Raw genomic sequence first — 12666 nt, 5'->3', positions numbered from 1 at the left:
GCTAAGAAAGCAAAAATTCTGTCGGGGTATGTAAACTTTTGAGCACAACTGTATGGCACATGACATGAGAATGCTGGATAAAATAAACCATATAGAAGATTCTCAAACTATTCATAGGAAAACAAAAATGCCTATTATAATTGTAAGGCGTACAGAAGGTACTGCATGATTGAATTTATAGAATTCTGCAGTTTTTTTTTTTATCACTACAGCAGATCATGTTTCTTTCCATCTGATAATAAAAAGGGTGAAAAGAACTTAATTAAAATTGTAGTTAAATAATCTCCAAATCAGAGTTCTGTAGAAAATACCCGCAGACTTTCTTCTAAGGGTCAGTGAATATTTTAATGCAAGGTGCTACCGCCCTCTAGTGGCAGCAGCATGTTCTTGTTCCACAGTGACAAAGAGCCCAGAAAACAAGTTTTGTAAACTTTATTTTCATAAACAATTTGTACAGTAACATTGCACCGCGAATTCCTGACTATCCGCTGAACTCTGCTGCAGCAGTGTGACGTGTGGACGGTAGGGGACGTGACTTCTGCTCATTTCAGAACTGTAACTTCTCCGATCACACATTCTGAAAACATTCACAATTTTTAGGGACACAAGACAAAACAAATAAACAGCATTTAACCAGACATCTGCTGCTGGAGAAATAAAAGGCTTCACCGAGCTAACGTCTTAGCTAGCTAGAAATGCAATCTGGGGCACTAGAATAAAAGTTGTGACTGGGGAGGAAACAGTCACACATGTGAAGACTAGCGTGGCCATATCAGCAGGTATTTCTTGCTAGAAAACCCAGAGATTTCCAATATTATACCCCCCCACAAGTAATTGAAGCTAACCAGGGGTAATTCTTGAATTCACCCCATATGGCGCTCTTAACTCTTCAGTGTCCATACTCTTCAGTAGATAGGCTGTGTAGTAGAGGTAGGTGACATGGAACTTTCCATCCGATTAATTACAGGCTATGCATAGATATCAGGAAAAGCACAGGGCAGGAATGTAGACTAGTCCTAGAAATCATGTTGGTTGTAGTACACACTGTGATAATGTTATAGGCAGCGTACTGGGCTGTGGAATCAAATACCTATGATCCCTCTTGATAAATATCTAACTAGACCAATAAAACTTTCTCCATCATTGAAGTAAATGTACCTGGCTAAAAATAAAGCAAATATAAAATGGAGATTGTGGTCTCTAATCTCCATCTTAGTGCTCACATTCTGTCCAGTTCTAGCAAACACTAGCAAAATAAAGATTTACTATCCGGAATGACATTATCTCCATGTAGCTTTGAAGGAGGTAACCATATAGGCACGCTGAACATTTATGGAACGCAAAGGTGTCCAATAAATCTGGTCAGAGGCGCACATCAGTTGCAAGGAGTTACTGGATGTATGTGCTTTAGGCCCAGACAGAAGAAAACACAGAATCTTATCTCAGAACACACAAACTTAAAATAAGACATGAAGAGCGTTGACAATGGCATGGGCAAGACCTGGTCATTCTCATCAACAAAAGATATAAAAAAATTGAGAGCCACCAAGTCAGCCAGCAGGCAGGTGGTTGTTCTTGTGCGGTCCTCCAGTTTGGATCCACCAAAGTGGGAATGCAGCTGGATGTAGGCATCCCAATAAAACAATGGTCCATTAAGACTTTAGCGAACAACCCATACATTGGCATATACACTTAGTAGGATAACCTTCGTGTTCATGGCTGTCAGGTGGGTGGATTGATCAATGAGTGCACATTCAAATGTCATGTATTACAGGGGATAGGAATATTCACTGCAGTAGGTACTGTGGCTTTAAAGGTCATCTTATAAAAAGGGTGGCAACACGTTCGTCACAGCTGGCTAATAAGTCAGCCTATATCTCGGGAGACCTATTCCACGGCTCTCTTCAGTGTGCTGGCATTTCCGATACTCTTCTTATAAAACACAGAAAATACCTGCCTGGAACAAATGATAAAACTAAGCAAAAATACCTTTAGTCAAATTTTCATGCGCAGCCCTGGGTGCTGAACGATTCAGTAATGCAAACCATTAGGCTGCTACAGCTCCAGTGTTTTGACAATAACAGGCAAGTGTCTTCCGGCACCAAACACCATGAAGCAATCATGTGCCAGGAAAGGTCCCCTGCGCTCCACCACATTGAGGCCTTCATCAGAAGTAGGTTGAAATGGTGTGCTGAGTCTTTTCATCTTGTTATATAGATATATATACTATATTTATAAATATAAATCACTGTCACGCTGCCCTTTATCGTACATGCACTTATTTACACCATGGCTTCCAATGCCAGCCCCTCCATACCCAGGGAGGGAAGGAAGCCCAGGCAGGAAGTGGGAAAGTAAGTCACACAATATGGCATCGCTCCCCACACAGCAGAAGGAAAAATAAAAGAGGTATGACCAACTTTGTCCCAATAACTTGCCACAAAATACTATTGAGAGAAGGGACATTCCTGTGAAAGTCCATTGCTGAGTCTCTGTGATGTTACAGTGCAGTCCCATAAGGCAGGCTCCAGTGTCCATAGTGGCCAGGCTGAGGGGCACACAGGGCAGTATGTCACCAGTTTGCCTTCACAGCTCTAATATCGCTAATTAGATTCTGAGCCAAGCAGATGCCAAAAATCTAGAAGAGGGGGAAAAACAAATGACATTAAAAAGATAAAATATGCGATATATAAAAGGGAATCAGTCAGTAAGATCAACCCTCCTAAGCAGTCTATATGGGCATGTAGGTCATAGGGAGATGAATAAAATGATACCTTGATATCTGCAATATCGGAGGTCTTATTCCAAAGTAATCCAGGTTTTTCTTATATGTAAATGAGCTGTTCAGGACTATGGGCTGGATGCTAATCTGCATGAGAATCTGCCTCCAGAGATTATTTTACAGGAGGGGGAGTTACCAGGGCGAGACATGGAACTAACACAGAACAGGAGAACTGAAATGTCTCATAACAAAAATTAGAAACAGCAGCTCTCACACCTCTGCTGTAACCCTGTCTGCCTGTGAGATTGAGTAGCGGGTCTCAGGAAGCAGGAGTCAGCGGCTGCGGCTGTAATGAGAAATGAATATTCATTTCTCTTAGAGCACGCACAGTGAAACCCGCAGCCGCCGGCTTCCAGAAGACATCTACTCACCTTCCTGCGCGCCCTCGCTGCATCTTGTTGATTACAGCGCCAGCAGCATCTGCGGCTGAGCCATCACGTGGCCCAGGTCATTAAGGCAATGAATATGCACACTTCTCCACTCCCATAAGCATGGAGTGAATATTCGTTACCTTACTGAGCAGGGCCACGTGATCGCTTGGCAGGAAAAGCTGCTGGCACCGTAAGGAAATGCTGCAAAGGAGCGCAGGAAGGGGAGTAGGGAGTTGTTTTTTTTTTTAAACATGCATACAAGAAAAGGGGATAAGGACCCATGCATTAAAGGATAGGAACGGGGGAGCCATGCATAAAAGGACAGGGGATAAGGAACCAGGCATACAAGGATAGGAACGGGGGAGCCATGCATAAAAGGACAGGGGATAAGGAACTATGCATACAAGGATAGTAACAGGGGGAGCCATGCATAAAAGGACAGGGGATAAGGAACTATGCATACAAGGATAGTAACAGGGGGAGCCATACATAAAAGCACAGGGGATAAGGAACTATGCATACAAGGATAGGAACGGCGGAGCCATGCATACAAAGATAGGGGATAAGGAGCCATGCAGACAAGGACAGACGGGGGAGCCATGCATACCAGGACAGGAATGAGGGGACAATGTATACCCGGATTATACTCGAAATGTATACCCGGACTATACTCTAGTTAATAAGCTTACCCAGTTTTTCATAGCAAAACTAGGTGTCTCAGCTTATACTTGAGTAGAAACGGTATATAAAAAAAGTGGGTGCCTCTTTAATATTTGTGATTTGATGTCTTATTTCAAAGTATCATGTTATTCAGTTACATAAGACCTACATGCCCATATAGATTTAGAGGATTGATCATACTGACAGATTTCCTTTAATGCATCTTGTAAACAGTCACCATATATGATTTAACACATCCTACATTGCCACACGTTTTCTAAAGCTGTGTGTCTTATTTTTGTTATTTTCATTTGCTGTACTTCTAAAGGACTTCCTATAACATTCTGCATATTGAGTGGTCGTAAATCTACTTTACCTAGGGCATTGTGTGGGAAAGCCTTTCATTAACATCTGATGAAAGCTTTCTAAAAAGGACTTTATCCACAGGAATGAATACTTATCCACAAAACACTTTGTAAAAATACATAATACGGGTCCACTTTACAGTCATTAGCGTTCATGAATTTATTTGCAGAATGCCAGGCACAAATGACAATACTGGTTTTTAACATCAGATTGCCTCTTTCTTACTTTTATGCAATGTTTCCTCTATGGTATAGGGATGGAGTGCTGAGCTACTAACAGGAATAAAACAAAAGAACCAAATTCTGAGCACACGGCCGGTGTCTGCACAATAAAGCCCCTAATGAAGGTGGCAAATGGATATTAACCCCTAACACTACATAACGTACAGAACAGTCCTAAAAGCATGTCACGTTGTGCTCCGTGACGGATATGTAAGTCATACTGATGGCTTTGTACAGCCACAGCCATGCTCCAGCTTTAACTGCTGTGTTCTCTTCTATCTCCGCAGTTTAACCACGAATATGCCGCTCTCAATAGTAACTGTGGCATGAGGTGTTTGACAGAGGAAGAGCACTCACGTGGTACAGACGGGTTACTATGGCAACCAATGGTCTCACAATCGCCTTCAGGTCTGCCATAGGCTACAGCCCATCAGATATTTCCTGAAGCCAGCTGTGGCAGGATGATGTAATACACACTAATACATAAGTAACGTTCCTGCATCTCCCCTCTAAAAGAAAGACATTTGGTATTGCGGTTTCTGTAACCCTATCATTATTTATCCAGAATGGGGGAAAAAAAATAAGTTATTACCTTATTTTGCGACTTTAAGATGCACCCCAAATCTAGGTAGCAGAAAATAGTTAAAAAAAAAATAAAAAAATCTACTAATTAAAACTCCCCTGGTGGTGTGAGGAAGCAAGGGGAGTGAATATTCATTTTAAAGGGCTATGGTAGCATAGGACAGTAATAGATCTGTTTGTTTTATTCTGAAGCACGTGTATTATACATATGTGGCGCCCCTGAGGGTTCAGTCACCACAGAGGTACTGCACCTCCTCCTGAAGTGTGGTACCCCACCATTCCGGTAAGGTGGAGACCCCTGACCACACTCCAACACCTGCATCCCACACAACATGGTAGTGTAGCAAAGCACCTTTGGTGGCTCCCTGCTTGGAACACAAAGAATGCTGGGAGGTGGGTGGAGCTTAGTCTGCACAAGTGAGCGGGAGATCATTAGGACTAAGTCAGTCTGTCGAGGGCAGTCTGTGAGAGGAGATCCCCTGAGTGGGATGGATTGAAGGAAGTGCTGCAGCAGACCTCAGTGACCTGGGTCTGCTGGCACAGGAAAGGGATATTCAGAAAGCCTAATTCTCCATAAGAAAGATAGTTTTGTACAGAACATAAGGAGAAGAGAACTAAGGATTAGGTTTAGAGCAGAGCCCTTCCTCAAGTTCTAAGCGCATGGCCGGGGACCGGTCCCCGAGGTTGTATGGATACTAATGGTCCTGCAGCAGACACCGGAGGAATAGAAGTTGTCACCACTTTATTCTCACACAAGACTTGGGGGCAGAACAGCAACGTGAGTGAGCCGGGACTTAGTAGCAAGGAGTCCCCGAAGCAGGCTACAGTTGTCTGCCGTACAAGTAGAGTTCTAAGAACATCAGAAAGGAGGAACTCCAGTGTAACTCAGTACTGTGAGTACTTCACTACAAGAGCTAAGGAGGGAGACGTTCAGGAAAGGCAGATGTTGGCGGAGTGTTGGAATGGTGTAATTCATCTTGCCTGGAAGTTGGCTGAGCTCCTGCCCTGGAGGACACGGCACAGATGCGGGCACCTGTATGCACAACAGACTGAGTAAAGCTTTGGAACTACATGCCCTGGTGTCCTCTGCTTATTCCTGCGCCAACCCACTCAGCACTGCTACATCTCTGTGCTTAACGCCGCACCATTACGCTCTCCTGACTAGCTCTTCACCTACACTGCCCTGGGACTACTGCCCTACCTGTGGAGGGCCACAACATCATTGCTGCACCACACCATCTGTCCCAGAGGATCTGTCTGCAGCATCGGCTTAACATCTTCATTGCCGAACACCACAGGTGGCGTCACGAATCATTCACTCAAACTTTAATCATCCACACATTCAAATATCCTCCCTTTTACAATAGACGCCCAGGGCCATGGACCGGGTCACAGCTGCCGTGACATCTCCCATTGAACTCAACGGGCCCGGTACCGAGTACCCCGCCATCCTGGGTGCGAGGGCGATCCACATACAGTCCTAATCATTGTTATTGGCACCCAAGAAGTGTAAGCACATAATGTGGAATTTCTGAAAAAAAAAAAAAAACTCCATAAAAAAGGTTTTTTTTGCATAGAGCACTTGTGTTAAATCCAAAAGAGCAAATGATAATTTAAAAAAATAAATAATGGGAGGGAAAAATAGAAAAACCTAAAGTTTGTTGCGACACTGGTATTGGCACCCTTTACATGAATTAGCCAATGAATGATGACCTCAGTGTTTTAGAAAGCCACAAGGTAGGCCCTATTCCTATGTCATAATAGTGAAGGCAAAAGAGCAGTCTGAGGACATCAGAACAGCTATTGTTAGCAAACAAGACTTTCAAAGTGTATAAGGCCATCTATAAAGACCTTGGCATAGCAGTTTCAACAGTGCGCAATGCTATTAAGAAGTTTGCCAAGTATGGAACAGTCTAGACCCTACCTAGATGTGAAGGGAAAGAGGAAAATTGGCAAGTGATGTTTTCAAAGGTTGGTGTGAATGGTGGAAAAAAACACCACATCAAACATCCAAAGACCTGAAGGCCAACTTGAAAAAGTCTGAGGTCATGGTTTCCCAAATACCATACGCCACCCACTAAACCAAGCACAGCTTTATGGGTGAACACCAAGGAAGAAACCATTGCTGAAGAAGAGACATAAAAGAGAAGGACTGATGTTAGCCAAAAATTACCATGAGAAACCACAATCCTTCAGGGAAAATTGTCCTGTGGACAGATGAAACAAAAAGAGCTTTTTGGCAATGCAAAGCAACAGTTTGTTTACAGACGGTGCAGTGTAGCTTATAAGGAAAAGAACACCCTACCAACAGTAAAGCATGGTGAAGGATTCATAATGCTGTGGGGTTGCTTTGCTGCATCTGGTACTGAGGCCTCGACTTTATCACAGGAATAGATTTAAGAAAGAAATGTCATACCCAGTGTAAGAAAACTTGGTTTCAGTCAAAGATCAAAGGTCCTTCAGCAAGACACTGACCCAAAGCGAAAATCTAAAAGTACACAGGAATGGTTGAAAAAGAAAAATGGACTGCCATGAGTCCTGACCTCAATCCCATTGAAAATTTTAGGGGAAAGCTGAAAACCGTAATTGAGAAAAAGAACCCTACAAACACAAGAGCTTGAACAAACGGCAAAGGAAGAGTGGGAGAAAATACCAGCTGAGAAGTGCAAGAAGTTTATTGATGGCTACAAGAAACGTTCGCAGGCTGTCATCAATGCCAAAGTATTAACCCCTTACTGACATCGGACGGTATAGTACGTCCGATGTCAGTATCCCCCCGCTTTGATGTGGGCTCTGGCGGGTAAGCCCACCTCAAAGCCGGAACATGTCAGCTGTTTTGAATGTCAGCTGCTCTGAACGGAATCAAACTGACAGCGGCATTTAACAAGCGCTTCCGGCCATTCGGCCGGAAATACGCTCACTGGTGACCCGCATTAAGTGATCGCGGGTCACCGTTGTCGGCATGACAACCAGAGGTCTCCTTAAGACCTCTATGGTTGTTGATGCCGGATTGCTATGAGCGCCACCCGGTGGTCGGCGCTCATAGCAAGTCTAATTCTGCTACATAGAGGCGATCTGAGCAGGACCCGTTGAAGCGCAGAACGGCCGTAGTCCGTGCCTTGCACATGTCTCCCGTGCCTTTGCCGTGCAGCATTGAATAAAGCAAGGTGAAACCACATGGTGAGTGCCATCCTTCATTTTTCCTCTCACTGTGGACATTTATGTAAACACAGAAACAAACATAAAAGAGTACACATATTTGGTATCGCCGCGTCCAGAGCAATCCAACCTATAAAGCGGTTACACTCGTTAACCCCTTCAGTGAACACAGTAAAAAAAAAAAAAAAACAATGTAAAAAACTGCACTTTGTCATCAGAATAACAAGAAGTGGAATAATACGGGATAAAAAAAAAACAAACAAAAACAAAACGGTATCTCTGAAGTAATCTTGTCCTGCAAAAAACAAGCCATCATACAGCTCCATCACCAGAAAAATAAAGTTAAAGCTTTCATAATAAAGTGATGCAAAAGTAATTTTTTCTATAAAATAGTTTTGATTGTGTAAAATCACAAAAACATAAAAAGGTAACACTGGTATTGTTGTAATCCATCTACCCCGAAGAATAAATAAAGCAGCCTTATCAATTTTACCACACGCGGAACGACCCAAAAAAAAAAAATTAATCCTGAATTGCTGTTTTGTTTCTTGTTCATTCTGCCTCCCAAATATTGGAATAGAAAGCAATCAAAAAAACATGTGTCTGAACATCGATACCAAACATCAACTCGTCCTGCAAAAAAACAAGTCCTCATATGACTCAGTTGGATAAAATATGAAGAAACTATAGCTCTCAAAATATGGCGTTGCAAAACTAGTTTTTGCAATAAAAAGCGTCTTATTGTGTGACAGCAGTCAAACGTCAAAAAAACCCGATATAAATCTGGTATCGCTGTAATCGCATGGACCTGAAGAATAAAGTCGCGTAATCACTTATAGCACATGACGAATGGCATAAAAATTAGAAAAAACTCTTCACCTGCTGTTGATTTGTTTATTATGCCTCCCAAAGATCGCTGTAAGGCCTCTGATTCACACTTATCCTGCGCTCACATTGGGGTTTCCATGTAAATCTCTGAAATACATGATTCAGACTGAACCCCCAGCGGACTGTGGATGCCGTCTGACCTGTGATCCGATTGTGTCTATTTAGGCAGCCACACTTTTGTGCACTTCTGAAAAGAAGGACACTGCTGAATAGAGGCCAGAGGGAGTCCAGAGTACCTGCCTCAGTCTATGGATCTCTCGGAACCTCATTTGAATCCAATTACTCGGAGATTTAGATGGAAATTTCAATATAAGTGCTCAACGTAGAGCGCAGGATAAATGTGATGCCAAACATTTTGTCAAATATTCTGTTCCCAATAAAAGTTTCAACTCAATCCCCCAAAAAAGGTCCCCACTCAGGTCCATCATCTGTCAATGGAAACACAGGGGCCTTTGTACTACCTCAAAAAGCACCATGCCCCCTCCCCCCCCCCACAAAAAAAAAAAAAAAATAGGAAAAATCCAGGGAAATCAGCGCTCCCAAATCCAAATGCCCCCCTCCTTTCTGAGCCCCAGTGTACCTAAACAACATTTATCGTCCACATGTTAGGCATTTCTGTAGCTATGAGAGCCTGCCTAATTCACAGGTACATGTCTCCAGAAGCAGGAGTCACTTGAGAGGGATTCCGCTCTTCTGACACTTAGGGGCTCTGTTCACGGAGACCACAAATTATTCTAGGAGAATCTGCGCTCCATGAGGCTAAAGGCTCTACCGTCCCTTCCGAGTCTCACCGTGTGGCTAAGCATTACTGTACAGCCATATATAGGGTATTTCTACTTCCAGCAGAAAATGTAGGACAAATTTCGGTGCCATTTTTACCCATTTCCCAGTGAGACAATGTAAAATCTGGGGCAAAAAAAAAAAAAAAAAAAAAAAAAAAAAAAACAAACTGTTGGTGTGTTCTACTGTTCTGGCACCTCAGGGGCTCTGCCACTGTGATGTGGCACCCTTAAACCAGTACAGCAAAATACGGCGCTTCTTCCCTTTTCTGAGCTCTGCACTGAACCTCAAAAGTAGTTTTTTGACCACATATGGGGTATTGGTGTACTCAGGAGAAACGGCACAACAAATTTTGGAGTCCATTTTCTCCTGATATCCTTGTGAAAATGAAAAAAATTGGGGCTAAAAACAACATTTTTTTGGGAAATATACATTTTTTTTCATTTTCACAGATCAATGTTAAATTCTGTGACGAATCTGAGTGCTTACCACATATTTAAATAAATTTGTTGCGGGATAATATTTTTTATATAGCGCTAACATATTCCACAGCGCTTTACAGTTTGCACACATTATCATCACTGTCCCCGATGGGGCTCACAATCTAAATTCCCTATCAGTATGTCTTTAGAATGTGGGAGGAAACCCACACAATCACGGGGAGAACATACAAACTCCTTGAAGATGTTGTCCTTGGTGGGATTCGAACCCAGGACCACTGAGCCACCGTGTCGCCCATAGGGATCTAATTTCCAAAATGTTGTCACTTGTGGGGGGTTTCCGCTCACCGTTTAGGCACATCAGGTGGTCTCCAAATGCAACATGGCGTCCGGTAATGATTGAGGCAAATTTTGCTTTCAAAACGTTAAATGCCGCCCCTTCCTTTCTGAGCACTGCTGTGACAATGGTCAGAATTTTAAAATTTGGCCTGGTCATGAAGGTGAAAACAGGCTCGAGGGTGAAAGGGACTCAGCACAGAATGTCTGTTGAAAACAAGTACAGGAGCTCTGTGCACCATGATGTGGCCAAACAATTAACTACAGCTTCACACCTGCTTGTTTTGTCACTAACCTCCACCCTCTTTGATTGACAGCTCTGGCTTGATAGAGCCAGAGAAGGGCAGAGAAAGAGGAAAACCAATCAGGAGGGACGATGTAGTTAAATTATTGGCCCCGTCATGATGCACCAAGCATCTGTACTTGATTAGAACAGTCATTCTGGGCTGACCAAGTCTCTTTAAAGGGCATCTGTCAGAAGGATCTACGTCCCTTTAACAAACAGGATACTAAAAATCTGTCGACGTTATTTAAAAGGGTTAAAACACAAAGAAGCCATATAATATTTCTCTTTACCATTATAGCGCACAATAGAAACTTTGAACAGCCCATTTTTTCCAGCAGAGGGCAGCAATTCTCTTTAATTTACTATCGCAACTGGGGAAATGAAAGCCTTTACCAGCAATTGCCAAATACTGAATGTTTTGCAGCAAGGGTGAAATCAAAGTACAGCAGGGCAACTAGTACAATATTAAATCCCAGGTAATGTACTGAATCCAAGTTAGCAAAATGCAGGTTGTTTTCTCAGTGGGAACTCAGCGGCAGCTTTCTCCACAGCTCATGATCAGGGCGCTGATGTTCAAGAAAAGGATAATAAAAAAGGGAAAAACACTAAACCAGTGCCACAGCAACTCCATCTACAGGACTGGAACGGGATCCTGGCAATTGGGCCCCTACTGACCATGGCTTATCCTAGAAATGACTGATTAGGATAACCCCTGTGTCATACAGGCATAAAAGCACAATGGCCAATCTTACATAGGATTATATTCGATGTGGAAATTAGGATTTTCATTGTAACATTGTTAAAGGAAATGTCCATCTTCCCCCAAAAAATGAGGTAAAGGTGCTTTATTTGCCTATTGTAAGGCCAACCACTCTAGTGCCCAAGGTCTGCTGGTCCACCAGTCTTTGCTGTGGAGACATCCCATTTACAAGAAGTGACCGCTGCAGCCAATTACTGGCCACAGCGGACTTGTGCCATCTACCTCATGAACAAGTATTGTTGATGGGACGTGACCGTTGCAGCTCTCCACAATAACTGGAGAAAGCAGCAAACCTGTGGGGCAGGAGCAGACACCGCTTCAATACGCATACGTAGGTTTTTTGTTTTTTTGTTTAATTTTTATTTTAAAGCATTATTTGCCAGTGTTGCATTTTTCTTTGAAGATAAACATATAATTGTCAGGTATATTCAATATCCAATCCGGTGAGCATACATACCTGCAACAAAGCAACGGCAACAAACACTCCGGCAACAACTATTAAGTTGTCTTGTAACCACTTCTCAAACTGACCCACACAGCCTTTAGTATATATATAACTTTGTTGCTCCAGCTCCTGTCGTAAAGAAAAGAAATGGGTGAGACTACGCCTATAAAATGCAAGACATTGAAAGTGACCAGTGACAGGCTAGTTTCTTTTTTAAATACTTTTTTACTTTGAGGCATTATAAATATAGAAGGGGGGGGTACCTGAGAATTAGTGGGCTTAAGCCCTGGCTGAATATAGAAGTAATGGGCATCGGCGACCCCCTACTCCTATACACTATGAATGCACCAACTCTATCCAGGCAGTGGTGTTTATGACCCTTATTTTTAGGATTAGAGCGGGTGCCTAGCAATCACAGTTACCACCTATCCGTAGGTTAGCTGATATACAGTATGGTCTTTATGGCACAACCCCTATGAGATGTCAAATAAATTAGAGACTGGAGTTTTTCTTTCAAATAGACAATAATTCAGAAGGATACCCAATGTTTTACAGGTTAGATCATGTTGAATATGTGGACAGGAAAACTA

The 12666-nt window shown here is 42.7% G+C and overlaps 1 protein-coding gene across 4 annotated transcripts in view; it reads right to left on the bottom strand.

Moving 5' to 3' along the window:
* Positions 1 to 417: 417 nt before the first annotated feature.
* Positions 418 to 12666, bottom strand: part of TSPAN17 (tetraspanin 17) — a 117403-nt gene continuing 105154 nt past the window's right edge. For all 4 annotated transcript variants that reach the window (XM_073545084.1, XM_073545082.1, XM_073545081.1 and 1 more), the window contains 2 exons: positions 12089 to 12205; positions 418 to 2638 (listed from right to left, as the gene is read on the bottom strand). In XM_073545084.1, the coding sequence (XP_073401185.1) occupies positions 2573 to 2638; positions 12089 to 12205 (183 nt within the window). In that variant the 3' untranslated portion in view covers positions 418 to 2572. The remainder of the gene's footprint in view (positions 2639 to 12088; positions 12206 to 12666) is intronic.

Source organism: Dendrobates tinctorius, unplaced genomic scaffold, assembly GCF_039654945.1.
Source record: "Dendrobates tinctorius isolate UK_male_01 unplaced genomic scaffold, ASM3965494v1 ptg000139l, whole genome shotgun sequence".
In the NCBI taxonomy this organism is placed as follows: domain Eukaryota; kingdom Metazoa; phylum Chordata; class Amphibia; order Anura; family Dendrobatidae; genus Dendrobates; species Dendrobates tinctorius.
The sequence above is the reverse complement of the archived record's forward strand: the minus strand, read 5'-3'. Positions and strand labels throughout refer to the sequence as shown.